Genomic DNA, 26,090 nt, shown 5'->3' with positions numbered 1-26,090 from the left:
TCGTAACAGTGCGAGAACAGATAAAGTCATAACAGTGCCGGAACAGATAAAGTCGTAACAGTGTGAGAACAGATAAATTCATAACAGTGCCGGAACAGATAAAGTCGTAACAGTGTGAGAACAGATAAATTCATAACAGTGCCGGAACAGATAAATTCATAACAGTGCCGGAACAGATAAATTCATAACAGTGCGAGAACAGATAAAGTCATAGAGAGTGCGAGAACAGATAAAGTCATAACAGTGCCGGAACAGATAAATTCATAACAGTGCCGGAACAGATAAAGTCGTAACAGTGTGAGAACAGATAAATTCATAACAGTGCGAGAATAAATAAAGTCGTAACAGTGTGAGAACAGATAAATTCATAACAGTGCGAGAACAGATAAAGTCATAACAGTGCCGGAACAGATAAAGTCATAACAGTGCGAGAATAGATAAAGTCGTAACAGTGCCGGAACAGATAAAGTCGTAACAGTGTGAGAACAGATAAAGTCATAACAGTGCGAGAATAGATAAAGTCGTAACAGTGCCGGAACAGATAAAGTCATAACAGTGTGAGAACAGATAAAGTCATAACAGTGCCGGAACAGATAAAGTCATAACAGTGCGAGAATAGATAAAGGCGTAATATTTTGAAAATAAAGTCAATATAACAACAACGTTGTAATTTTTTAGACTAAAGTCAGTATAATAAAAAATAAAGTTGTTATATTTCGAGAACAGAAAAAGTTAAATAATGAGATTTAACTCTAGCAATAGAGGATTAAAGTCATAATATTTTGAGAATAATTTCGTTAATGTAAAAATATGATATTATTCTCAAAACATAATGTCTGTATTCATAAATCGCCATGACTTAATTCTCGTTATATTGACTTTATTCTCGAAATATTACGACTTTATTCTCAAAATATTACGACTTTATTCTCGAAATATTAAGACTTTAATCTCGTTATAATGACTTTATTCTCTAAATATTATGACTTTATTCTCGAAATATTACGACTTTATTCTCAAAATATTACAACTTTATTCTCGAAATATTACGACTTTATTCTCAAAATATTACGACTTTATTCTCGAAATATTACGACTTTATTCTCGAAATATTACGACTTTATTCTCGAAATATTACGACTTTATTCTCAAAATATTACGACTTTATCTCAAAATATTACGACTTTTTTCTCGAAATATTACGACTTTATTCTCGAAATATTTCGACTTTATTCTCGTTATATTGACTTTATTCTCAAAATATTACGACTTTATTCTCAAAATATTACGACTTTATTCTCGAAATATTAAGACTTTAATCTCGTTATAATGACTTTATTCTCGAAATATTACGACTTTATTCTCGAAATATTACGACTTTATTCTCGAAATATATTTCAACTTTATTCCTGAAATATTACGACTTTATTTTCGTTAAATTGACTTTATTCTCGTTACATTGACTTTATTCTCGTTATATTAAACTGTATTCTCGAAATAATAAGACTTAAAAATAAGAATATTCCTGTAATTTTACGTATTTTGAGTAGTTAAATCTCGCATTCTAATGACTTTAATGTCGAGATTTATTTTATTTTTTATTTTATTTTATTTTTTAGCTTGGCCTTAATCCTTCATGGTAGTAATGTTCAAGTGTAACCGACAATCTTCATGTTGTAACTTAGTCTTCAGCATTGATAAGCTGTTTAATGTATTGCATTTGTGAGAGGTACAAAAATATTAAGTCGCTTTTTGTTATGAAATTAATTATTTTCTCTTTTTTTTACATATTCTAATTATAATAAAAATGATGGACCTGCGACTATTTGGAAAAATAATCGGAGCGCGCCTGTGACGCGTGGCCTTTGAACCCATTGTTGTGGGCCGGTGTGACGTCAGCGCCGCGTGCTGTGGACGGACGGGTTGGAGCGAGCGTGGCGTGCGTCTGCACACAGACAGACAAAGACGGCGAACCGGAGGAGCAGAACAGGAGCGAGCTCGTCGCGTTATTCTGCTCCAGTGCTGCACGCCCCGATAACATGAACCGAGAGCCCGAGCGAGAGACGCCGACACGAGAAGCGTGATTTCAGCGAGTTTGATTTTTAGCGCTTTTACAGCGAACAGTTTATCTTTATAACTAGCAGCTCCGCTAGCAGTTAGCCATCATCATCCTTACAATCATCCAGAAAACTCGAGAAAAAAGAGCAGCGGGAGAATTTAAGGTGAGGCTTTCGTTCTTGTGTAAAATCGCGACTTAAATCTCGCCCGGGCTTTTGAACGCCCGGGATCGCCCGCGTGGTGCGTGGCTGAGATCCACAAACAAAGGCGACAATGTGACTGATCGTCTCCGGCTAGCGACGCGGCTAACAACACAAACCCTCTTAACTCAAAGATTTCTCAATAAAGTCAACGTGAAACATATTTAACGTGACAGAGACGCGCGCTGTTAGATTTCTGTCGTGATGTTTTATTGTCTTTAAATCAAACGCGCGCTGTTATTATAGTCGCGGCTAAACAACACACAGCAACAATAAAGACAAAGAGAAGAGGAGCGCGAGAAAACAACAAGCACACTAGTTAGGGGTCCGGGCCGCACACAAGTGCACACTCGGGCTGTTTGATGTGTTGTTATGCATCACTTCATATGAAAATACATTATCATGCGTTGGTCTATAAAAACAAACAGAAACGAAGACAAAAGAGAGCTCAACGTTATGCTCATGTAGTGCACTCTCTCTCTTTAAAGGGATGGTTCACCTAAAAATGAACATTCTCTCATCATTTACTCACTACAGACCTGTAAAAATTTCTTTCTTCTGATGAACACAAAGGAAGATATTTTGAGAAATGTAGCCAAACCGATCAGAGGCCCCATTCACTTCCATTGTAGGAATAAAGAATACTGTGAAAGTAAATGGGGCTCAGGAATGGTTTGATTACAAACTTAACTCTAAATATCTTCTTTTGTGGGATATAAGAACAAAGAGATTTATACAGGTTTGAATAGGGCTGCTCGATTATGGGCATAATCATGATTACTCGGTGACTTTGAAAACATGCATTTATTTAACCTTTTCATTAGGTAAGTGTTGCTATAGGCTACATGTGTCAAAGCTGTGGTGCCTTACAAATACAGCGGTCCAGCGGCATGTGATTTATATTTTAATTGCACAATAATTGTTTTATCTTGATTATCTTGTTTTTGTAATTGTTAAAATCAAAATAAAAAAAGATTAATTGCACAGCCCTAGGCAATTTTTGGGTGAACTGTTCCTTTAAGTATGCTTTGTCCAAATACTCGTGCATGTTTTCATCTCTCTTTTCTTTTTCTTCTAGAAAGCACGGTTGGTTTGTTGTCTGATGCACGTGCGGGCTCTACTATGCCTAGCCCCCTGTTCCACCCTGACATCATGGATCACGATATGGTAGTGAGCAGCACGAGCCAATCCACTCTGCCACCCCCACGGGACACGGATCAAGAGTCCCGGGATGAAGAGCATCAAGAGGCGCTGCGCTTCGCCCTGGATCAGCTGTCACTCATGCCGATCGAGAAGGTCGATTGTCTGGACGGGACACCGCCGGGCACAGAGAACGGCGGATACGTCGACTTACTGATGCTCGAGCACGCCAACGGGTCACGGGAGTCGCCCGGTTCTTGCTCTCCATCCCCAGAGTATTACGGTTCGGGAGGCAGCGGTGGGTACCACATGGCCGGGTCCATCCTCGGGGAACAAAGCTCCGCGCTGCGAAAGAGGAGCGTCAACATGACCGAGTGCGTGCCCGTGCCCACGTCAGAGCATGTGGCAGAAATTGTCGGACGACAAGGTGACTTGAACTTTCTTTGTGTTACTGTCCTGAGATCAGTCATTGTGCACTCTTAAACATAAAGGCTGAAGGGTTCCTTTAACATACACACAACCTTTTTAGATGCACAAAAGCTTCTTTGTAGTGGAAAAAAAATATACTTTAAAAATGTAAAAAATAAATGCATGGTGGGAAGAACCCTTAATAGAAGAAGCTTTATTTTTAAGGGTGTACAGTGAAAGTTATCATTTTTTTTTTTAACAGAGCATCTGCTAACTAGTACTGATGTTGTTTATTGGTTAGTTTAATGTATGAAATTGCATAATGTTTGAGGAAATCATAAGAATAGAGCATCACTTTAGTGCACGAGAGTGGTTTAGTTGTGTTGTTGTGTTTATGTTATTGTGCTGCTGTTGTGATTCAGCGTGTGTGTTTTGCGTTGATAATGACGCTCATTCAGGGTTTTTTGGCTAATTGTATCTTTCCAAACACCATTGCTCTCAAATCTAAGCTTGATTTGGGTGTTATTGCTCGTGGGGGTGTAGACAAAGCGGCAGATTGTCGGAGTGTGCACGCGCTGGCCCAGACAAAAGAGACGCGACGCGTATCGACCGATGCGGTTTTACTGCCCCCTCCTCACACAGAGATTGAACTTGTCTGTTGAGTATTGCTCGATAATAGCGACTACTATGCGATATAAACGTTATATGCGCGCGTGCCGGGAGGGGTCATCTGAGGATATATGAGTTATGCAAGTACAAAGGCCGCGCGTGTTCTCGCTGTGTTTTGGTTGACGCGCGCACTTGTTTGATGTTTTTGGTTGTTAATATTTCTTCATCATATATAAATGTGCCTCATATGAGCGGCGCGAGGTTTGGCGCGACGCGGCTTCTCTTGTTACATTGTTCTCTTTGTTTGAAATGCCATGCGTTGAGCCTCGCGCGATGACATCACAGAGCGCGCACGCCATTGGCTGCGTGAAGTAAGCAGTCCAGATTTAAAGAAACAGCGCCCCTGTTTCCTCCTGCAGTCCGGCAGAACAATAAAAACAGCTGCACATTGAAATAACTTACATGTAGGTCAGCTTTCAACTACTCGTGTGCACTTTTTAACATTCCTGTCAGCCTATATGGCATAAAAATACATTTCTGTCCCCAAAAATATATTTTAAATATCTTTTGTAGAAAGTAATGCCAATTGAATATAATTAAAATATTTTTGAATTTGGAAATATGTTAAGTTTTAACCTTCATACATCAACATATATTTCAAAATGTATTTCAGTGGCAACAAATACATTTCTAATTTTACAATCCATATGGCAAAAATTCATTCTTTACCAAAAAATATTTTAAATATATGCTAAATACAACTTATAATATATATAAAGCATATTTTTGAAGTTGAAAATATATTTAATTTGAACTTTTTTTAAACTTATGTTTACAGGTTCGTAACGTAAACAAAGTTTTTCTTCCAGTGCGAATATATGTAGGGCTAAATAAATGTTTTAGTGCTTTAAAGTTTATACAAAATATACAAAAAAATGCGAATAACATATTTTCATATTCCAAATATTTATAAATGCGTTACATCTGAAAGCAGATGATGGCGATTTACTACAAATCAAGGAACCGACTTTACTGATAAGATGCACGTGATAATCGCATGCAGTCCATATCAATGTATTGTTACATCCCTAGTTGTTTAATGATGTACTATAACTATATTAACCATCTGTCTCTCTTTATGTGTTCAGGTTGCAAGATTAAAGCATTACGAGCAAAAACAAACACCTACATCAAGACCCCCGTGAGAGGAGAAGAGCCCGTGTTTATTGTGACCGGCAGACGTGAAGATGTGGAAATGGCCAAGAGAGAGATCGTTTCTGCGGCCGAGCACTTCTCGATGATACGGGCCTCGCGCTGTAAAGCGGGCGGGAGCGGTCCGGGTTCGGGCGGCACGCTCCCTGGACCTCCTAACCTGCCTGGCCAGACCACCATTCAGGTGCGAGTTCCCTACAGAGTTGTCGGGCTGGTTGTGGGTCCCAAAGGAGCCACTATCAAGCGCATCCAGCAGCAAACCCACACTTACATCGTCACGCCCAGCCGCGAAAAAGACCCGGTGTTCGAGGTGACCGGGATGCCGGAAAACGTGGACAGAGCCCGCGAGGAAATCGAAACGCACATCACGCTCCGTACGGGCGCCTTCGTGGACCTGCAAGGTGACAACGACTTCCACAGCAACGGCACCGACGTCAGTTTGGAGGGTCTCGGGGCACTGGGACTGGGCGCAACGCTGTGGTCTCGTGCCAGCCACTCGGCACCTCCTCATGGCTCCCACCACCATTCTACACGCAAGGTGTCTTCTGCGTCTTACTCCAACGGTGCGCTGAGTTCCGAGTCTTTCTCTGCGCCGCGGCGAGCGACAGATGGCGGCAGCCCTACAAGTCCCTTCAGTACTAGCAGCGCTGGCGGCAGTTTCTCATTCAGTGGCGACACAGCCCCCGTCCTCCCCGGCACCTCCGAAGACCTGGGTTTCGAGTTACCCGGCGGTAACATCTGGGCTCCGTTTGTCAACGGCGGAAAGCAGCAGCAGCCGTCGCAGCTTCGTCGCAACAGTAGCGGCCTCAGCGTGGGTGCCGTGACCCCGCGCGTGTCGCCCACCCTGCCCTCCGACCCCTCATGCGTCGACCACCCACTGGCGCGCCGTGCACAGAGCGACCCCCTCAGCGCCCTCTCCTGGCTGCAATCGGGCGGTGGGTCATTCTCAGGTGGCAGCAGCAGCAGCGGCGGGAGCTCGACGGGTTACTCTTCCTGCTCGGCCTCCTCGTTGCCCGGCGGTTCGCCCACTGACTCCGAGGGAGGAAGCAGCGGCATGGGCATCGCGTCCTCTATGCTGGGGCGACTGAAAGCGAGCGGCCTGGCTGTTGTGGTGCCCGGCGGTAGCAGGGACTGTTACGTGTGCTGCGAGAGCGAGGTGACCGCCGCGTTGGTTCCTTGCGGGCACAACCTCTTTTGCATGGATTGCGCCGGGCAGATATGCCAGTCGCAAGAGCCCGAGTGTCCAGTTTGCCGCACCCCTGCCACGCAGTGCATCCGAATCTTCTCTTAATGCCCGGAAGAGATGAAACTCCACATCTATCGAGGACTGCCTTCGTCGGATTGACAGTGATTATTAGATGACACTATTGTGAAGTTATTGACAATAATAATAATAATAATAATAACTCTGATGCCATGTTATTAGCGACTCAAGTACTTTTCTTGGACTTTTTTCTTGGAACTGAAGATCAAACAGTGTCTTATCTTTAGCCCTTCATCTTCGTTTGGTCGTATTTAACGCTTCTTTTTTCATTACGCCTTCATGCGACTGCAACCGGTTGCTTTTTTGCTTGCAACTTTTTCTACTTGCAGATATTTTTCGACTTTTACTCTCACATAAGACTGCACTTTTTTCCTAACGTCTTGAATCGTTAGAAGGTTGGCAATGCAGTTGTTTTTTAAATTATTTTTAAATTCTCTTTTGTTGCTTTTTTATTATAATTTTTTTAATTTTGGGCGACGCCCGCATCAACAACAACAACATGCTTGGAAATGCGAGGCTGCATAAACGTTTAGACCAAAATATTCGAGAGATTCCTGTTTTATTACGAATGAAGAATGAAACACTTAATATTTATACATGTCAAGAGTTGATATCCAACTGAATAGTTATTGTTGAATCTTAACTAGATAGACTAGTACAATGTTATAAATCTCATGTTTGCTCTCGGTCATCACACTACCTTTATACTCCACTAGATGACGTGAGAGTTTATTTTAAGGGAACAATGATTTCGTCAGATGTTTGTTCATTCCCAGAGTCTTCACTCCTGATACAGGGTTGTTAGTATTTCAGATGACGACATCTTTATCTGTTACAATTTTACTGTTAGAGACTTTTTTTGTGGTAAGACTGGATGTTGTGGGCAGCACAGGTGTTGACTCCGCCCCTCGTCAAATCACATGACTTATTATTGAATTATAAGATAGATGTTTGTAACTTGACATGAATGTTTTCTTTGTTGTGGATGTGTGTGTGTGTGTGCGCGTTTTTAAACCGACTGTTGTAGAGCCATCCTAATAGTGCACTGCGACACATTGAAATGTTCTTTTGTATTTTCGGGGGGTCTGTCGCGTTCCCCTCGGGTCAGGCTGGAGTAAAAGTCTGTCTTCCGGCTCTGTCGCAAGAGCTTTCGGTCTCATCCTGAGGTTAAACTTTTGACATTTGCATCCTGCAGCGCGCGCACTTACTCTCTAATCCCTCAGCCGCCTGTGAACGTAGCCGTGTTTGTTTTTATGAAGCGAATCAAATCTGTAGCCCTTGACAGGCGTACGTGACGAGCCGTTGGGCCGCTGTACTCTAAAGGGCTTCTGGTTATACACTACACACTTCAGGTCATATCTTTAATAATAAACAGGATAAATCGTCCCGACACGATCCGTATGGCAGCTATATCATCCAGGGCTTCCATACGTATAGTGATGATGTCCAAACGCTGAAGGGACTTTTCCCATTTTAACTTTTTGGTATAAATTCTGCTTTGCATGTTTTTTTGATAGGAGAACACCTGAGTTTGGTTTCCTGATATATTTTTGCATTAATGGATTGTGCCGGTCAGAACGGAGAGAGTAGACGGTGCCTTTCGAGGTCATGAGACTGACTCATCTGTTAAATGAAGATTGTTTTTGATATATATATATATATATATCCGGCTGTGATGCATACACGTTCATACTCTTCCGATTCTTAAGTGCAGAGATTACACTTTAAATGTGGAAAGAGGTCAGAGTATTTTGTATAGAGAGCCATCTGAGCCGTTTTCTCCCCGTGTTTGTGTTTTAGAGGGCCATCAGGAAGATGATGATGATGATGTTTGTTCTTAGTTAGGATTGATGATGATCTGGTTCAGAAGAGGTGAGGTGTTGTGGTGTAAATGGTCCAGAAAGTAGCTGTAGTTTTCTGTTCTCGTGTCTGTGGCATGTTTTGGCATCTCGATCGGCGATGAAGGTCATGTGACTCCATCACGGCGGAGCAGAATTTTGGGATTGACCTGAAGCTGGATTATTTGCCTTTTCCCCAAGGTTTAAAAACAGGGTTTAATGTGGATTTGTTTTCAGAGGAGATCTCAGGCAGATTAGCATAGGAAAGACGTCAAACGCTGTTTTCCCATCGGTTTTGCCCTCTACTCTGTTTTTGCTTTAACTTCTTTCTTATTGTTTTTTATGCCAAACCAAAAGTTGTTTCAATAAGAAAATTCAAGGCCTAATTGTAAATATTCTGAATACAATCATTAGGATTTGTTTTCAAAAAGTACAAAACTGAAAAGGTTAATGTAGTTTTTAAAACATGTATCATTATTTGTAACTTAACGCTCTCTCTTTTTCTCTCTCTCTCTCTATCTCTCTGCATGTCTTGAAGCCATCAGGCGTTCGCTAATAATTTTCTAAAAATGAAAAGACAAAAAACTTTTTTTACACATTTTATTTTTACAATTTATTTGCTTACCTTGACATGAATATCCCAGATTATAATGTGACCCTTTTATTACAACAAATTTATCTTTATTTTCCATATTTCCGTTTCCTGTGTACAACATATAGGCAATTTATAACAAAATGAGAAAAAATTATTGAAGAAATTTAAAATTGAAATATATTTTATTTGAAAGTTTATGGACCTTTTAACCGTGAGCTGGAACAATTGTATACACGCATATCATTTGAGCTGACTTTACGGTTATAAGAAATGTATCGAGAGTTTTATTTTTTATGCTTCTTTAATAAAATCTTGTTTTTCGTTTTTTGTTTTTGTACTGTAAAACAATAATCCTGTATCTGCGTGTCTTTATTTACTGTTGAACAGAAGACTTCAGTCCTAAACTTTATCTCCAGCTGAAGACTCAAAGTGTTTCATGTGTTTTACTCTGTTCTTAAGTCTCTGCTATTCTAGACATTTTGGGGTGCTTTCCCTGACAGAGATTATCTTAAAACAGGACTAGACCTTAGTTTAATTATGAAATAGAATTAGTTTTATCGAACATGCCTTACTAAAACATTACTTGTGTGCATTTCGAGTCAAAACAAAGGGCACTGATGTATTTTAAGATATGTCAGTACAAGTTGTTTTCAGTTCTTATATTTATTTTAGTATTGGACTGGTCTAATCCCTGTTTGGGAAACCGCCCCATATGTTGTGAATAATAACAGAGGATAATAAAACTTCTGTTTAATAGATTTTTAAAAAATAATCAGAGTTCTTTACAAGACAAGAGTCTTCATCAATATTTTCAACTTTAATTGTAAATGCAAGAAACAAATTGTGATTTAATGCTGCAACAATATTGAAGGAAAATGTTATAACGCTTCCTCATGTCACATACTGCATAACAAGTTAAGTTTGTAAATGTAATTTCAATTGTTAAATATTTTTAAAAACCTAAATATTTTATGACCAGCATGCATGTTTCTCATTTGTTTTTTTGGGAAAGAAAGCATCACTCTCACTTGTTTCTCTGTTGTGGACATCGACCTAAATCTTAGCTTTTTGAAATATTTACATCCTATCAGATATAAATATTTGTGATTTTGTTGGTATCTTATTGGTATATGTAATGTTTTCTGGTGTGTTAGAATCAACTGCTGACTGTCAGCAAACACTGGAAGGTAAAATAGTGCACTAAAATACACTACGCCCAGTTAGTCCTAGACTAAAACACAGCCGTTTTAAATGAAAATAACTTTCATTGACAGATCTTAAAATGTGCCAGTGGCATGGATTTGTTTCAAGATACACCCCAGTAACGTTTTAAAATGCTTAAACATGTTAATTTAACTAAGGCCTAGTCCTGGCTTTAGTGAAGTCTGTAAAACCAGGCCGTGGTGAATGTGCTAAAATTATGCATTCATTTTATACATGATAAGCAAAGAAATACTTGAGGACATCTATGTACCCAAATGTGCTATTTTGAGACGCTCTTTATTTCAATACACCAACAATCATTTTTCACCTACATTAAGGTACTGGAGAAGTAGAACGATGCTTTTAATGAATATATTTGTAGTGTAGAACTTTAACACGTTTATTTTGTACTAAAAATGTACTTGCTGGTTTTTATTTTTAGGTATTTTACCTGCTACTGTATATAAAGAGTTAACTGAAAGATTTCCTCTTCTAATAAGGACATTTTACAGAACAAATGAATGTTTTTACTGAAGAATGAATGTGCTTTAATGAAACTTTCATCATCTTTTTAAACTGAGGAGAAACAAGTCAAATAACTTGGTCATGTATGCCATAAACATTGTCTGATTGAACCTTAACATAAGAAATGAGTAGATATGGAGATTGATTCAATGTACTTCACATGATCTTCAATACTTGACACAAAAGACCGAGCTGGACTAAACTGAAAGGCTTTTTGACAACTAAACAGCATTCTTACATAGTTATCTCAGTAGATGGCGGTAAAGATTCATTGATATTTCTCATGTCAGGTGTTTTTATAATTCAGAAACACACACGAGGTAAATCTACCAGAGCAAAACTCACAGCAGAATCAATGGAAATAAACCCAGTATAGACACAAAATAGCTCCCAGTCTTCTGTTTATTCCTTTAATATCAGATTAAAACCTTAACAGCAATTATCATTGAGTTACTTAGAGAGATACAAAGGCATTTTCATCCTTTTAAAGGATAGTTCACCCAAAAATAAAAATTTTGTCATTTACACACTCTTGTGTTGTTACAAACCTATATAAATTTCTTTTTTCTGATGAACACAAATGAAGATATTTTGAGGAATGTTTGTAACAAAACCGTTCGTGGACCCCATTCATTTCCATAGTAGGAAAAAAGAATACTATGAAAGTTAATGGGGTCCACAAACGGTTTGGTTACAAAATATTTTCCCTTGCGTTCATCAGAACAAAGAAATTTATGCGGGTTTGTAACAACATATAATTAAGATTTAACGTTTTTGGGTGAACTATCCTTTTAATTTATAGCTGAAAACTATTGATTAAAGAATGCTTTTGTATATTTCTCTTTAAAGATCTCCCTGCAATCCACTGTTTTATGTTTGATTGCAAATAACTCAGCATAGTAAGCACAACTCAGACAAAATGAATAAAAGACATCTGAAGGCCTCCCGAGAGTTTAGAAAAAATATAGACGGCAGTGATTGCATCATTCATACTGAGAGTGAATCAGTTCATGTTGAGGGCATCTTAAAGTAAAATATATTATATAAATATATATATAATAGAGATTTATCATTTGAGCCGTCAGGTTGGTTTTCCCCAAAAAAAGTTTAAAAAAAGGTCATTCATCTTTGTGTGACGACATCACGGGCCTCATTTATAAATCATGCGTTTTTGATCATAAATCGTGCAAAAATCCACAACAACATTCACATTTTTAACAACAGTTTTTGACGTGGAAAAGTGCTTAGCGCCACCTCAGGGTCTGAGCAGATGTACGCACTTTTGTTTTGCTTGTCCGACTGCGGCAGGTTTTTTGGAAAATAAGCCATTCTTGTTGCTTGCAGAGATTTAAACATTGGCAGATGCTCTTTTATATGTCTATGACATTGATTATCATCATTTAATGATCTGAAACTGCTCAGCTACGCACAAGTTCAAGATCATTTGCGAGAGAAATGGGGACGCACATTTTCTGAGCGTACATTTGTTTTATGCATCACTCATATTGCGAATTGAGCGAACTGCGCGGTATGCGCGAATGTTGCTTTTTGTACATTTTGCGTTTGATGCGAATCAGCAGCTGACGCCAGAGTTGATATTGTCCGTAAGCAGTCACCCGGAGCTATACGACACAAGTTCTGATTTCTATAGAGACAGGAATAAAAAGGACCTCGCTTGGAAGAGTGTCAGTGAGGACATTGGGCAACCTGATAAGTTGTAAATACACATTTCACTGGTTTTGTGCTGGTTTAGCTGGTGCTAATGCTGGTGCTGATGCTGGTTTAGCTGGTGTTCATTAGCAAACCAGCACCAAAACACAGCATATGCTGGTCTTGCTGGTATGCTGTTTTTTTCAGCAGGGCAGTGAAATATCACAGCACGAGCTCACGTTTCCAGTCTGACACATTCGCATACGTATGAATGGAAGTCAGTAGGATGAAAAGTCCAGTGTGACTCTGACATATGTCTGACTTACTCTGATGTCACGTTGACGTGTGCTAAAAACTTGCGATGGAGAGGCGAGCTCGTCAGATTCTGCGGTCGGGCGCAGTTGCTCTCCTGCATTGGAGAGCATTGATCAGCTGATTAATTTTAAATTGATGGTAATTGGACTGCACTTGGAAGTTAGCACTTTCAACAGACCAATGGCCATTCGAAGCGCTTTACAAGTTGCCTCACATTCACTCACTCATTCATACACCAACGGCAGTGTCAGCCATGCAAGGTGCCATCCAGCCCATCGGGAGCGGCTGGGGTTAGGTGTCTTGCTCACTTGGTGAGGTGGAGTCAGGGATTAAACCACCAACATTCTGATTTATAGACAACATGAACCACTGCCGCCCCTAAAAACTCCACTTCCTATAGTCATTTTTATATTTTTTCAATTTGTTCTTGACTTATGACATTTATATTTTAAATTCTTTTAAACTTTTGTATTGGTGCTGAATTATTTCGTACTGTGGGCTGTTCACACAACAGACTAGACATCATTTAGTTCACCCTCATTGAATCTCCTTATAAACATCTTCATGTTATACTTTTATTGGTTTTTCAGTTGCATCTCTTTCATTTGTTCGGAAGCCCTGATATGTTTCATGGAAAATTGCTCAAGTTCACTCCTTCCTGAGACTAAGTCCTAGGATTTTTTCCCATCAGAGCTAATCTTCTGAAATCATACACAACAAACTGCTGCTGCTGCTTCTTTGGAGGGTTTACTGGTCAGTCACCTTCTTCTTCGGCTCTTTTACTGCTACTAAGGGTTTCATGCTTGGACACTATTACTGCCTACTGTAGGTCTGTATGTGTAATTGCTAATTGCATGTTGACGCAGACAATGCAGAAGTATATATGAACACCGATGGGTAAGCCTATGCTGGTGAGGTTACATATAGGACTTATGCACAACTATGATTAGCCCTTAAGTTGTAAGATTTTTTTCTCTTTCAATTTTTTTTCATACTACGAAAGCCCTGAAGCACAATGTAACAAAATTATTACGAAAAAAATGCTCAAGTTCCTTCCTAAGACTAAGCCCTGAGATTTTTTTCTTTCACAATTTTTTGCCTCTTTTAAAAGATTTTTTCTCTTGCAATTTTTCCCACTCTTTTTAAAAAAATTTATTCTTGCAATTTTTTCTCTTGCAATTTTTTCCCTCTTTTAATTTTTTTTTCTTTAAAAAAAATTCTCTTTCAAAATTTTGTTCCCCTTTTAAACATTTTTGTTCTTTCAAATTTTTTTCTGTACTCCGAAAGTTCTGAAGCGCAACTTAAAAAAAGAGGAAGAAAAAAATTGCTCAAGTTCCTTCCTGAGTCCTAAGATTTTTTTCGCTTTCAAAATTTTTTCCCTCTTTTAAAAATTGTTTGTCTTTCAATTTTTTCCATCTTTTAAATTTTTTTTGTCTTTCAATTTACTCCCCTCTTTTAAAACATTTTATCTCTTTCAATTTTTTTCCTTTTTTAAAAATTGTTTCTCTTTCAATTTTTTTTTCTTTCAATTTTTTTCCATACTTCGAAAGTTCTGAAGTGCAATGTAAAAAAATAAGAAAAAAATTTATCAAGTTCCTTCCTGAGTCCTAAGATTTTTTCACATCTTTTTTCTCTTTCAAATGTTTTTTCTTTTAAATGTTTTCCCCTCTTTTAAATTTTTTTTGTTCTTTCAAATTTTTTCCGTACTCTGAAAGTTCTGAAGCGCAACGTAAAAAATGAGGATGAAAAAATATTGCTCAAGTTCCTTCCTGAGTCCTAAGATTTTTTTCTATTTCAAATTTTTTCCCTCTTTTAAATTTTTTTCTCTTTTAACTCTTTTTCTTTAAAATGTTCAAAATTTTGTTCCCTCTTTTTAAAACATTTTTTCTTTTACATTTTTTTCATTCAATTTTTCCCTCTTTTAAAACATTTTTGAAGCCAACATAACAAAACGAGGAAGAAAAAATTGCTCAAGTTCCTTCCTGAGTCCTAAGATTTTTTTCTATTTCAAAATTTATTTTCTTTCAAATGTTTTTCCCTCTTTTACATTTTTTTTTCTCTTTCAACTTTTTTTCTTTCAAATGTTTACCCCTCTTTTAAAACATGTTTGTTCTTTCAAATTTTATTCCTTACTCTGAAAGTTCTGAAGCACAACGTAAAAAATGAGGATGAAAAAATATTGCTCAAGTTCCTTCCTGAGTCCTAAGATTTTTTTCTATTTCAAAATGTATTTTTGTTTAAATCCTTTTCCCTCATTTAATTTTTTTTCTCTTTCACATTTTGTCCATACTACGAAAGTGCTGTAGTACGGAGCCCTTCAGGGGACATGGTGGTGGACAATATTTAGATTAAAAATTAATAGCTTTTTTCTCGCAAAACTTTTGCGTTCCCCGAGAAACATTTTGCGTTCGCTCACAAAAAGAGCCAACGTTTTCGTGAGAAACCACGGCGCTTCACAGCATCACCTGAGGCAGTCCATTGATGCCAGCTGTTTGTAGATATGATATATAACTACTGTTATTAAAGAATTATACGGTATTTCTTTGTATTTAAGTCCAAGTTCAAAATAAACAGTGGGATGTAAGACTAGTCTTGCATAGCCTTAGTTCACTCCAAAATGGTCTAGTATTGTCACTTAACTTATGCTGCTTGACTTCTCAGCATTATGATCATTATAAAAAATTATATTAATATTTAATATTTCACATTTAGAGGTGGATATAGGCTACCCCATGCCATCTAATAAGGGTACTCCGTATAGCTGCATGTACCCAGCACTACACCATATGGCATCATTGATGTCCGCTGTTAGATATATAACTACTGTTATTAAATAATGATATTGTATTTCTTTGTATTTAAGTCCAAGTTCAAAATAACACTCTATAAACCACTCCATTGTGAAACAGGTCATGTTTTTAGTTCAGATAAACACTTTATCTCCCGTTAGCAATGGTTCAGAGTCAGACAGCTCAATGCATTCACAATGGAGCGGTTTATAGAGTGTTATTTTGAACTTGGACTTAAATACAAAGAAATACGGTATAATTCTTTAATAACAGTAGTTATATATCTACAAACAGCTTGCATCAATGATGCCATTGCCTAATGAACTGCCTCAGGTGACGCTGTGAAGTCCTGTGGTTTCTCGAGAGCGAGCGAACGCAAAAAGTTTCTCGGGGGAACGCAAAAGTTTTGCGACAGAACGCAAAAAGCTTCTCAGGAGAACGCAAAAGCTATAAATTTTTTTCCCCTCTCATCCCAAATTTTGTCCACCACCATGTCCCCTAAAGGGCTCCGTACTGAAGTGCAATGTAACAAAATTATGGAAAAATAATTGCTCAAGTTCCTTCCTAAGACTAAGCCCTAAGATTTTGTCTTTCAACATTTTTTCCCTCTTTTAAAATTTTTTTCTCTTTTAATTTTTTCCCTTTCAATTTTTTCAATTTTTTTCATTTTTTCCATTATTTTTTATTTCTTTAAAAAGAAATTCTTTCAAAATGTTGTTCCCTCTTTTTAAACATTTTTTCTCTTATATTTTTTCCCTCTTTTAAAATTTTTTTTTCCTAAAATTTTTCCCTTTTTTAAATTATTTTTTATTCCTTTAAAATATTATCTTTCAAAATTTTGTTCCCTCTTTTAAAAATGTTTTCTCCTGCAATTGTTTTCCCTCTTTTAAAAAAGGTTTCTCTTTCAAGTTTTCTTAACATTTTTTTCCCTCTTTTAAAACAAACATTTTTGTTCTTTCAAATATTTTTCCATACTATGAAAGCCCTGAAGTGCAACATAAAAAAATGAGGCATAAAAACATTTTTAATCTTTAAAAAAAATTTCTGTACTTCAAAAGTTCTGAAGCGCAACATAAAAAATGCTCAAGTTCCTTCCTGAGTCCTAAGATTTTTTCAAAATTTATTTTTCTTCCAAAAAAATTTCCGTACTACAAAAGCCCTGAAGCGTAACGTAACAAAATGAGTAAAAAAATGCTCAAGTTCCTATCTAAGACTAAGCCCTAAGATTTTTTTCTTTCAAAATTGTTTCCCTCTTTTAAACCATTTTTTCTCTTTTAAATTTTTTATATTTCAGTCAGAGATGGTAATAGAGAGGCCAAAGTTACAGACTGCAGCTTTAAACTGATGAATAAAGAAGCCCAAACTGGCAACCCCCAATTTAATGCATCAAATTTCTCATCACAAACCTCCACAGACACAAAAATAAACGACACAAGCACACATTTACTTCATTGTTGTTTTAATAGGAAGCAAATGCTGCAGTAATCCACGATCATCCTTATTAATAACAATCATTCAAAATGCCTAGAAATGAAAATTAGAAACACTCCAGTATAAAAACACTCGCTCATGCGAAGACATGATACACACTACAATCAATATCAGATAGATTATTGACAAGCGCTTCTTTTCAAAAAATAAAGACATTGTGAAATATAATAAACCGAGTCAAATTCATTTCTGTGTGTCCAAAACTGGCAGGTTAACATTAGGACACGTGCTGGCACGATTCACTTTTAATTTCACTTCATGCACTTGATTTTCTTCACAGAGTGACACCACTGCAGTGTTTGTCTGTGATCATGCATGCATGCATACGACTTTAATTCATGCCTGCTTGTGCTTCAGCGTGTGTGTGTGTGTTTGTGTGTGTGTGTGTGTGTTATGTGTTAAAGTGAGTGAGTGAAGGCAGGCAGGTTATTTTAACTGACAGCATGTTAGACTCTCGGTCATCTTTAATGTCAAGGCTTGTGTGAAGTAACATTCAATGGCTGTGTTAGATTTGGTTTTAAAGAAAATCAAGTCTGTCGAGTTAAATTAAATCAGCTTTATGCTTTTAACATTAGGGTTAAAGAGCCATTGAGACATGAAAATTCTCATTGTTTTCTCACCCTCATATGGTTCAATGGTTCATGTGCTCTTATATCTTTCACAGAAACACATATGAAATGCATCACACAACCATTTTCAATACAACAAATTGATCCTTGTTGGAGTGACTTAAAGGGGACATTTCAAAAGACATAAAATGTCAAATAAATCTTTGGTTTCCCCCAGAGTAAGTTTAAGCTCAAAATAATATAATAGATATTTTATTATAACATGTTAAAATTTAAATGCAAATGAGCTGATGATAAGGCAAACACTGATCGCCATAATGGTGGTTTGTTGAAATTGAAACTCAGTTGTTCTGTCAATTATCTTTACTCTCTCTTTCTCTCTGCACTAAATGGCAGTGCCGTGGTTGGATAGTGCAGATTAAGGGGCGGTATTATTATAATAAGATCCCCCTTCTGACATCACAAGGGGAGACAGATTTCAATGAGCTATTTTTTACATGCTTGCAGAGAATGGGTTACCAAAAATAAGTGACTGGGTTGATCTTTATCACATTTTTGATGTTGATAGAAGCACTGGGGACCCAATTATAAACATGGAAAAAGACAGATTATCATGGTATGTCCCCTTTAAGGGTTAGAAATGGAAATAATGACTTGTATTGAGTAATACTTTTGAATAAAAAAGCATTACAGAATAACACAGCATCTCTGAAAAGCAGAAATGTGCAACGCTAACAGAAATGCAAGTATTGCGTGCTGATACAAATACTGTGCATCGTAAACATTTCAAATGGGCCGACATCTAACACTTCATTTCAATGCACTGTTTAATCCTGAAAAACAAGTTTGAAATCATCGTCTGTCCTGACAACCAAACTTGTGTTGTATTCTTCTGTTGTATTGCTGTAGAATCCACACAGATCAAAGCACAACATGTAAATAACAAACAAAAACTTCACTGCTCTTGTGATTTACACCTCAAGTCCTGAATGGAAAGGGTTTTGCTTTGTGGCATTTCATGGTTGCATCTATGACCAAACCCATGACAATAAACATCAGCATCTGACGCAAACTCTTTACAGATCATTTATATTCATATTAAACTCTTCTGTAAAACAGAAACCTCTCTTCTACAAAGAAGTATTTTTGGATGTCCAGCAGACAAACAAACAAAAGCCCATAATCCACAGTGACTGAAGTGACACGTGTGTTTGAGTCACAGTGTTTGTTGGGTTTATCTTCATCGTGCTAAAGACCACACGGACCGAAGCGACTGAACCAGACCAGGACTGAACTGAACACATCAACATGTCTGGAGAAATAAATCCAGACCCAGCATGTTCAATAGTCAAGCTGTAAAACACAGATGATAAGAGACAGAGGAGGGGTACTGTAGTACCTCAAGGCCGCAAAGCGTTGTGGGTGTGCGTGTTTGTATACAGAGGGTTTTCTGTGACTCAATCTGACAACAGTTAGTTTTGTACAACAATCATCATAACATCAACAATCATTACATCAAGACCTTGTAAGTTTGAGTTTTGGCTTTTTAAAGACCCTTCAGGTCTTCATCAAACAAGTCCGTTTATAAAAACACAAACATCACTTCTAAAACCACCTCAGAGTTTCTAAATCGAGCCCCTTTTAAATGACATGATGATGTCATCACACAGACCCAGAAAGCCACATTCAGCGACCGCCAGTAACATCATCAATGATTGGCTGGAGGATCCGTTACACACCAATCAGAGACAGCAATAAAAACTTCATTATATCTCAAGGCTAATTTATACTTCTGTGTTGTTCTCATCGAGTATGCCGCTGCCACAAGCATGTTAGTGGTGTAAACTACAATCACAAGCAGAAATGCATACGAGGAAATGCGATGCCGATTATTTTACCTGAGGGAGGGATCTAGCGGTCCAATCACTGCGCTTGCAGTCCCCATAGCATTGACACGTTTCATTTTTGGAGAGGATGGCGTTTGGCTATGCGGTGCGCTACTGATGTAGGTCTGACACAGAAGTATAAATCAGGCTTTACGGCAACATACAGTAAAATCTTACAATCCCTGAACCCTGATCCTGTGTTTGAGACGGAATAAATGTGAAAACCTAGAGATTTTTCCTATCAGGAAATGATTGAAGGGTTAAGGTTGACTGTGTGCGTGCAGTGGATTGACTCTTTTCCAGAAACATCATCAATACAAACTATCTTAAAGACATGAAGGTCCGGTTCATCCTACAAATCCTTCCCTTATATCTCAATATTAACATTTGTTGTCATTATTGCCCATGAATCTGTAGCTCAATTCTTAGAGCTTTGTGTTAGCAATGCAAAGGTCATGGGTTTCAGCCCCACTTACCGATAAAAATGAATATACTGTAAGTGTTTTTGCCAAATGTGTTAACGTATTACTTAAACATTAGCTGGCATTAAATGAAAGCATGAACTTTAGCCGTGATTTTAGATTTTTAAACATTAACCAATAACACTGCAGTCTTAATGTTATCAAATATCATTTCAGAGAAACGTGTATTAAACAAAATAAACAGGGTACATTTTAAATGAATGTTAAAGAGTGTTTAAATAACTCAGTGGATTATGTTGACATCATTATTTGCTCGAAATAAATGTCATTGCTTAAGTCTGTATAGATGAGTGTGTCTTATTATTATTCATGGAAACATGTTTATATGAGTGTGTTTCGTGTTTAAAGCGCTTGATTGTGCGCCACCTTTAGTTTAGGGTTAAACATCCAGAACAAATGAATGAATGATGACCTGATGAGCCGACGGCTTTAACTCCCTCTACCCTCCTCTGCCGAGCGCTGGTCAGATTTCAGTTTGACAAACTCTTTGGCCACCTCGTCGTTGTTCCGCTGAGAGAGGATTCGGAGAACGGTGAGACCAGTCTCATCCATGTGAACGCGTTTGCCGAGCGGGAGCCAACAGGCCGCGCTGCTCCGGGACGCCAAATCCTTCAGCTGCAGTACAGCCATCCCGACGGTCCGGTCCTCACGAGCAAAACAATAATCCTTTACACACACCTGCAACTCATAACCTTCAGGACCCAACTCACTGCCCAAAACACTGCAGAGAGAGAGAAAGAGAGAGAGAGAGAGAGACAGAGAGAATGTGTTTGCTTTATTGAAGCATAAATCAGAGAGCGTTCACACATCATGATAACACACTTACAACTGAAATGACTCGCTGAATTTAGGTGACCAGCTGTTGTTCTTAGATTTGGTTGCAAACTTCCTCTTCTTGTCACTGAGGTGAGGACCAATGATGTAAACCTCTACAAAGGGTCGGAAAATACCCTGCGTCTGCCAACGAAGGTCATTGGCTGCCACCACTGTCAATCAAACACAAACAAGACTAAATGTTTGTGTGTGTGTGTGTGTGTGTGTACTGGGTAAAGCTCCACAACCCCACCCACCAATTTGTATATACATATACAATACATATTTAATAAAACAGATTGTCTCTTTGCACAAAATTATCAATATTTATTAACCAATTTTTACAAATCTCATTTGAATGATGAGAACTACCATAAAGGTGAAAGATGACGTAAACATTCTGTACAAATATATTTAAACCAATTACACTTAGGGCTGTGACGATTAATCGTGTAAATGCGCATTTTCTCAATGAATGAATTACGGTGAAATGCTGCCACATCCAAAAGCTAGAGGGCGCTCTCATGCTGAAACGCCAATTGTGCCACAGAAGAAGCAGCATTACAAACGCTATTCCAAGAAATGTCTAAAGGGATATTTATATTGCTGTTCTTCAGTTTGTTTCAGGTATTTTCATGATAATAAAGAATATTTTGAATGATTTGGTTTAACGCGTGTTTTGCCTTTTTAAATCCACCTAATAAACGACTCAAACTCATAGTGACTCAATATTGATAAGGACTTCCCACTGATCACAGAGTCGTAGTACACTCACAAGCTGTGCATGAAACACAGAATCGGAGCCTTGCGATTCAGAATCGATTTCAGGCAGGTCTTTTTAATGGGGAACGCGATGTATGGTCACAGCCCTAACTATACTACATATTTTCTGCATACTATTTACAATTATAATGCATCAAATTGTGTAACAGAAGCTACATAGTTCACAAATCTATTGCAATAAATTCCATAACTGTTAAAAAAAATCTAAAAACATTTACAAAGCAATGTATCTTACCTCACTATAATGGAATTTGTATGTATTCTTAATGTTTATGTAATAAGATGGAAAAAAAATCACATTTCAGAAAAATTAGAATATTTTAATTATTTAAATATTTTGATTTAGCCTAGCCAAGGCCAGCCTGCAGTACCGCTACAGACCATTGGGGGGCCACAGCCCAGTTTGGGAGCACTGGGTTAGGGGAAGGAAATGTATAGTTTGTTCAGTATAAAATGCATTGCTTCTATAGAATTGTCCCCATAAACCACATATGTGTGTGTGTGTGTGTGTGTGTGTGTGTGTGTGTGTGTGTGTGTGTGTGAACAGCAAAAGCACCTTTAACAGTGATCTTGTGTCCTCCTGTGTTTGGGTCACTGAAGATCTCTACAGTCATACAGACTTCACCGACTGCATCTTCTACTGCTGATGCTGAAGAGTCAACAGAGTCAAAATTCAGCACAGATAATCTCAGGTTCTCAGTTTTGTTGATATTCGATTCAGAAACTCATCAACTGTAATTCAGCTCTTAATCACACACTAACTGCTGTAATAAATTATCATTTTAATCACATCATCAAATAACCTCAATATACACAAACTATAGCAGAAACAATTTCAGAGAATATATCAATCATAATCAACTGAATCGGCTTCATTAACATATTTACATGAAAATGCAAATAAACAAATGTAAACATGTAAATAAATTTCTCAGTCAGACACAAACCTTTCTCTGGATAAACATCTTCACTATTAGTGTAGCGCACACCTTTACCTCCATGAACTACAGAAGAGGAGACAGAAGAGGAAAATATCTGGTGTTAGAAAGATGATAATAAACTCACACATAAACTCAATTAAAAGACAAAGAGCAACTCATTACTTAGAAAACAGATTACTGAAGTTTAAAACAAAGACCTGTGTGTTTGTGTCCCAATTCGAAGGCTCCCAGCAACCACGTTCATGTGGGGCCCACATGGGCAAAAGGGGTACAGAGTGGGCATGGGCTCAAAACTGGCATATTATTGGATGGCCCACTCGGGGGACCCAGTTAGGACCCACATGGGTGATCCCAGGTGTGCTGCCCATGGGGTTCCTAGTTGGGTCATTAATGGGAAATGTGTTTATGGCCCCAAAATGGGCTAATTTGTTTCATCAAATATCCCAGATAGCAAGCAACCATTTAAACAATGTTAAGAATTGTTGATTTGTTAATGTTAATCACATTGAATAAATATCACGTTTACACCCTCCAGTAATGTTGAAAAATATAGAAATTTCAACAAACCGCCATTATGGTGATCTGTGTTTGCTTTAGTTAAGCCCTTGACTCTTGTGTTTTAATGTTGTTTTCTTTGGCTGTTGAAGCATGTTTAAAAATGCATCTGTTACTGAAAGAAAACTAAGATCTAATCAGATCAGATAATTTAATTCTTTTAGGTTTTCCTAAATAATTGTTCTTGTGTGTGCTGTGTTAATAATGTTTTCAAATGGGTTATATTACAGCGCTAAATGGAAGCAGTGTCACGTCTGTTATTTTCAGAATTATAAAAACACAAAAAGAGAGTTAAACTACTGAATCAATCTCTGACATCATGAATCATTATATAAAAATCATCAATGGTGACAATCAAGAAAGAAAGATTCATGCTGCAATGCATACTGTGAGCATCAACATAGGACTAAACTGATCCATGACTCCCAACATGCATTGCAGTTGATCATTTTATCTGAATTAGTTTGATGATTGTCACCATTGTTGGGGTGTGTAGGATGAGTGATGTTGTCTGAATGTGTCAGTATTATGTTCTGTTTACCTTGTCACAGTGCATTTATAAACCAGAACAACTATAACAGTCATAAAAGGATCAACCTCTTCATGTAAAGCAGCTTCACTTCATTTTGACATCTATCATAAAAAGCAACCAATTACAACTTAACTTTAAAAGACATCTTTCTATTCCAATGCATTTTTGCTCTTACATAAACACAAACAAGCACTAAAAGAGAAAAGGAAAAGAAAGATTTAACTTGAAATGAAAGCAAAGAGTCAAGGGCTTAACTAAAGCAAACACTGATCATCATAATGGTGGTTAGCTGAAATGGCCATATTTTTTAAACATTAATAGAGGGTGCAAACGTGACATTGATTCAGTGCAATTAACATTGACAAATAAACAATTTTTAACATTGACAAAGATCACTGTCAGGCGATATATTTTCTTTAATAGAATTTATCTTTCAAAGCCTACAGTGAACGGCCGGTTTGGACTACAGCCCTCTATTTCCTGCTTTAATGACGTCAGTAAAACGTTTTTTTTTTTTTTTTACTAACCTCCCCCCACAGGAATACGGCAGTCGCCAGCTAAGCTAACTGCAAGCTAAGCTGCTATCGAATCACAACACACTAAACAAACAACACAATCCGAACTCGTTGCTTATTCTGAAGGAGGGACTTCATAGAACAAGGAAGACATCAGCCTGTTTTGAGGACAGTGAAAACAGCACTATACAGATAAGTCAATTGTGTGAAAAATACCGCGTTTTTTCACACATGAAACATGAACACATGTTATATTGCACACTATAAACACAATCAAAGCTTCAAAATCACAGAAAGAACGGGAACTTTAACATTATTTCCTTTGGATACTTGTATTTTATATAGTTGTAGATTTATGTTATAATAGACATGTTCACATGATTCCAAATAAACTTTGCTTAAAGCATGAACCACTCTACCTGGTTAACCCATATGTGCCCAATATGGAGTCCAGCATCATGTGGGGCCACCATGGAAACTGAGGACAAAATTAGCTGGGTTCCAGTTGGAGAGCCCATGTGGGCCCCAAAAATCAGCCCAGGTGCAACTCCTTTGGGCCCCACATGGGCTGCGACCTCTGAAGGCTGCGTTTTAAGAGCGATTACTTTACAGCAGTGTGACTGAAGGTCAGTAAGGCCGTCCCAAGGATGCTTATAATGCGACCTCAGAATGCATCCTTTTGTCTTTGGGCTGCGAAGGATAAGGCCCAATCGCATTTATCTGTCTTACCCCTTCCCCTTCACGTGAACATGCAAAACTGAGGGAACAGAGAAATGGAATTGTCCCTAAAACCAATGGATCCAGCCTTCAAATTGGAACACAGTGTTTGTGTGTGTGTGTGTGTGTGTGTGTTTGTGTGTGTGTACCCTGAGTGTGCTGGGACAGAACAAATTTCCTGATGAGTTTGTCGGTGGCTTGTGTGTAGAGAGAGAGTGCGTAACGCAGAGACTGCAGGTCCGGACTCTTCTCTAGAAATGTCTTTTTTAAACCCACACCACCTGCGTGGAAATATTGCTGTAATACACACATACACATAGAGAGTTAAAACATATCTTTAGTTTCTATTAGACAACTATTAACTACCACAAACATGAATATAATCGCTCTGATTCAGGATAAGTGTCACCTTTATAGTGTCCAGTGCCAGCTCAATGACTGCACACTGTTTAGGGGTCAGTGCCTTAGCCTCCTCTCGCACCATATGTTCCTATTGGACAGAATAACATCATCAATTACACAACAACTTCATTTGATCAGCACCTGATCAGAAATATTCAGACAAACAACAAACAACAGGTCAGGTATTATAAACACACCTTTAGCTTGGAGAGCTGACCCAACTCTTTAGCAGCATTAAAGATGAGCTGTGTTCCCTACAGACCAGAGAGAGAGAGAGAGAGAGAGAGAGAGAGAGAGAGAGAGAGAGAGAGAGAGAGAGAGAGAGAGAGAGAGAGAGAGAGAGAGAGAGAGAGAGAGAGAGAGAGAGAGAGAGAGAGAGAGAGAGAGAGAATTACAAAAAAGTTAAATGTGATTGTTTGTGTTTAGTAAAAACATGCACAGCTGCAACATTAAAAATATATATATCATGTAATATTTTGCGAGTAAGCGAGTAATACTGTTTCAGTTTTTAAGTTTGCGTTCAGAGAACAATTTTTTCCTCAGTGCTGTTACAATAGGAGGGAACATTGATTGTGACATTAATTTCACAAAATTTGCC

General features: G+C 37.9%; 2 protein-coding genes across 2 annotated transcripts in view; one reads left to right on the top strand and one right to left on the bottom strand.

Annotated features, from left to right (window-relative positions):
* The first annotated feature begins 1,893 nt into the window (after window positions 1-1,893).
* LOC135757807 (RNA-binding protein MEX3B) lies at window positions 1,894-10,306 on the top strand. The gene is made up of 3 exons (XM_065272534.2): window positions 1,894-2,222; window positions 3,337-3,825; window positions 5,564-10,306. The coding sequence occupies exons 2-3, from the start codon at window positions 3,381-3,383 to the stop codon at window positions 6,916-6,918; spliced, it is 1,800 nt and encodes a 599-aa protein (XP_065128606.1). The 5' UTR covers window positions 1,894-2,222; window positions 3,337-3,380; the 3' UTR covers window positions 6,919-10,306.
* Window positions 10,307-17,656: 7,350 nt separating this feature from the next.
* Window positions 17,657-26,090, bottom strand: part of LOC135753265 (protein unc-13 homolog A) — a 40,698-nt gene continuing 32,264 nt past the window's right edge. Inside the window, exons 24-30 of the mRNA XM_073815102.1 lie at window positions 25,690-25,746; window positions 25,500-25,580; window positions 25,240-25,387; window positions 22,778-22,834; window positions 22,387-22,479; window positions 21,061-21,220; window positions 17,657-20,955 (exon numbers count right to left, since the gene is read on the bottom strand). Of these exons, the coding sequence (XP_073671203.1) occupies window positions 20,664-20,955; window positions 21,061-21,220; window positions 22,387-22,479; window positions 22,778-22,834; window positions 25,240-25,387; window positions 25,500-25,580; window positions 25,690-25,746 (888 nt within the window). The 3' untranslated portion in view covers window positions 17,657-20,663. The remainder of the gene's footprint in view (window positions 20,956-21,060; window positions 21,221-22,386; window positions 22,480-22,777; window positions 22,835-25,239; window positions 25,388-25,499; window positions 25,581-25,689; window positions 25,747-26,090) is intronic.

The sequence above is a fragment of the Paramisgurnus dabryanus genome, chromosome 6, assembly GCF_030506205.2.
Source record: "Paramisgurnus dabryanus chromosome 6, PD_genome_1.1, whole genome shotgun sequence".
NCBI classification, from domain to species: domain Eukaryota; kingdom Metazoa; phylum Chordata; class Actinopteri; order Cypriniformes; family Cobitidae; genus Paramisgurnus; species Paramisgurnus dabryanus.
Note: the sequence above shows the minus strand (reverse complement) of the source record. Positions and strands in the feature narration are given on the sequence as shown.

Bases quoted from the DNA above. Each gene is read 5' to 3' on its own strand.
- LOC135757807 (XM_065272534.2), top strand. From the start codon at position 3,381: ATGCCTAGCCCCCTGTTCCACCCTGACATCATGGATCACGATATGGTA. The intron at 3,826-5,563 runs GTGACTTGAACT...TTATGTGTTCAG, and splicing joins AGAAATTGTCGGACGACAAG to GTTGCAAGATTAAAGCATTA.